At 49.7% G+C, this 3,062-nt stretch overlaps 1 protein-coding gene across 1 annotated transcript; it reads left to right on the forward strand.

Moving 5' to 3' along the window:
* The first annotated feature begins 901 nt into the window (after positions 1-901).
* Positions 902-2,584, forward strand: LOC113012396 (uncharacterized). Its single transcript, XM_026152569.1, has 2 exons — positions 902-1,720; positions 2,241-2,584. The coding sequence occupies exons 1-2, from the start codon at positions 1,064-1,066 to the stop codon at positions 2,298-2,300; spliced, it is 717 nt and encodes a 238-aa protein (XP_026008354.1). The 5' UTR covers positions 902-1,063; the 3' UTR covers positions 2,301-2,584.
* The last annotated feature ends 478 nt before the right edge of the window (positions 2,585-3,062 follow it).

Consider the following 3,062-nt stretch of genomic DNA (forward strand, 5'->3'; position numbering starts at 1 on the left):
TTAAACATTTCTCCTACGAAGACATGACTCTAATGCCCTTATATCTGCATCCTTTCTAATAAAAACATTTAAGTCATCTGCATAAGCAAGCAGAACAGCTGGTTTAAACAGCTGTAGATGCAAATAATCTTAATACAGTTAATGAATAATATTAATCTAAAAGTGTACAAAACCAGATAACGTAAATCTCCATGATCCTTTCAAATAAAAAGCCTTTTCCTGGTTCATGGAGATCACTCTAAACCAGAGTATTCCAACTTGCTGAATTCCAAAACATGACGCATTAGAAACAGATTGTTACAACACAAATCTCGAGTGTTTGACTTCTGGGATGCACTGTGGTGCTGTCCTGGTCCTGGGAACGTTTACCCAGCATTTGTGAGGCTTTTTTGACTCCTTAAATTTGTTTATTTAAACATTTTATGTGATTTGGGGTTTGTTTAGACGGTACAGTATTGACTGTTCCCCATAATACCAGTTCTTTTGGTAATTGTCACGGTTCTGGGTCCGTTGGACCCAGTATTTTGAGTTTATTATGTTTTGGTTTTTGCATTATGGATTGTTTTCTGATGTTCTGGTGCTTTGTTTATCATTATACATCTGTTTCTATTCTTGGTGAGGGATCAGTTCTTAGGTTTTGGGTTCTCATGTGTATTACAGTTTCTGTTCAGTGTCTAGTCTGTCTCTCAGTGTCATGTCTGCATCCGGTTTAGTAATTCTTGTTTCCTGTTTTATTGTGAAAGTCTTTGTCTTAGGTTAGTGTGTGCAGCTTAGCTCCCCCGTCTCGTTAACCCTGATCTCTCCCAGCTGTGTCTCCCTCCTGTTGCCCATTCGCTGATTACCACCCTGTGTATATTAGCCCTGTGTTTTCCTGTGCTCGGTGTCGCGTCGTACCCTCAGATTATGCCTGTGTGTTTCTTTGGTTTCTGTAGTCACGTCACGTCACTTCACGTTTGGTTTTCATGTCAGCAATAAAGCTGAGATTCTGATTTACAATTCTGAGTTCGGATCCTCCTCTCCGCCTGCCCGCACACAGAGCCCTGACAGAACGACGCGACCAGTAATGGATCCAGTGGACTCCGTATGGTATTGGCGACCCGCAGTTTCCACCTTCCTCAAGGAGAGGGAGAGGCAGGGGGCTAGGTGTGCCTGGGAGCACGAGTCACCATTCGATGGGTCTCGTTTGGCTCTGGGTGGGCCCCGCAGCTTCCAAATTGCGACGGCTACCGCCGTTCCATCAGCTGTTCCGTCAGGGATGCGAGGGGCCAAGCGCTCTCCCTCGACAGCAGTAGCTCCTCAGTTTTCTGGTGTCACTCCACCGCTGCTCTCAGAATTCAGGCCCTGCAGGAGGGGCAAGCAGCGACGAAAGAAGGATTATGTGGTGGAAGACACTGGGCTCACTCCACTGCAATCCTTTGCTTTGTTTTTGGGACTTCCACGTTCGGAGCTACACAAACTTCCCGCCTCTTCGTCCCAGCCCGGCCCACCGAAAGACTTTCGGCCCGGTCTGCAGGAGGATTCGCAGTCTGGCTTATCTCCCTCTTCCCAGAGTGAGCGCCGCTCATGCAGCCGTCGCTCCGCTTCCTCTGGACAGCGGAGCAACAAAGACAGTCTTTCTCATGCTCCTCCTGACCTCATGAACGTAACAAACAATAAACCCACCCCTAAGATTGTGAAGACTACCTGCCATGCAAGGGGATCTAAATCTACAAACTTAAAGGTAGTTGAGTCTGTGTTTGTTAACCCTGTGAACCCCTGCTCTGAGGATTTAAGAACCTGTTCTCATTCTGCACATTCTAAACCCAGTGTTAACATGACTAAGACTACTCCACTTAAATCTGGGGGGAGAAATGTTCGAACTGCTGTGAAATTTCCGGAGGCTTCAAGTTCTGTTTTCAAGTCAGCTGAAAGGGAGGTGGTTAATGTTTCTAAGCCAGCCTTTCAGCCATGTACTTTTCAGCAAGGGCACAGGCAGTTGGTAGGGACAGAAATTGCAGGCTGTAACTTAGGCTCTCTGAAGGAAGAGGCTGTCTGTTCCCCAAGGGCATTTAAGGACTCTAGTTGCACCTCTCTACGATCTATTAAGACTGTGGCTCTTTCCAGGGACTGTTTTGTGTCCCAGTTGAATGTTTCTGAGGTTGCCCTCTCTGCTAAGACTATATGCCCAGACCCAGTTGGCAATATTGGGCATTTTGAGACCATTCCTGAGCTTCTCTCTCTCCTCCTGTTTCTGATCCTAGGGTAGCTCGGGCCCAGCGTTACCCTCCACCCGTTTCAGTTCCTCGGGTGGGAGGGGTTGATGTTCAGCTGGTGCCGGCACCCGTTCCTGTGTCAGCTGGAGGCTCAGGTGAGCCCTTCCAGCAGTTTTTCTCGTGTTCAGAAGGCTCAGGAGGATTAGCTCAGTCACCATCACGACCACCATCACTACAACCTTTATGGCAGTTCCCAGCTCAGTTAGCTGATCAGCAGCCACCTTCAGCTCAGTTTACAGTGTCCCCCGATCAGCAGCCACCTGTAGCCCTGTCACCAGTGTCCCCTGCTCAGCAGCCACCTGTAGCCCTGTCACCAGTGTCCCCTGCTCAGCAGCCACCTGTAGCCCTGTCACCAGTGTCCCCTGCTCAGCAGCCACCTGTAGCCCTGTCACCAGTGTCCCCTGCTCAGCAGCCACCTGTAGCCCTGTCACCAGTGTCCCCTGCTCAGCAGCCACCTGTAGCCCTGTCACCAGTGTCCCCTGCTCAGCAGCCACCTGTAGCCCTGTCACCAGTGTCCCCTGCTCAGCAGCCACCTGTAGCCCTGTCACCTACTCCACTACCGCTTTTATCTCAAATTCAGTCACCCGTAGCTCAGTCTTCACCCCCTCTATCCATAGCTCAGTCGCTACCACAATCAGATTTTCTGCAAGCGTTGTTACAGTCCATAACCCAGTCAGTAGTTCAGTTAGTGGAGGAATCATTACCGTTGTCATCTGCTAAGTCGGCCACTCATCTTCACCCTCGGCCAGGGGTCTCACTTGCCTCTGGTCCTGCATCTGCTCCAGCTGGAGGGCCCGAGGAGCCCGTCCA

This window comes from Astatotilapia calliptera, chromosome 19 (assembly GCF_900246225.1).
Source record: "Astatotilapia calliptera chromosome 19, fAstCal1.2, whole genome shotgun sequence".
NCBI classification, from domain to species: domain Eukaryota; kingdom Metazoa; phylum Chordata; class Actinopteri; order Cichliformes; family Cichlidae; genus Astatotilapia; species Astatotilapia calliptera.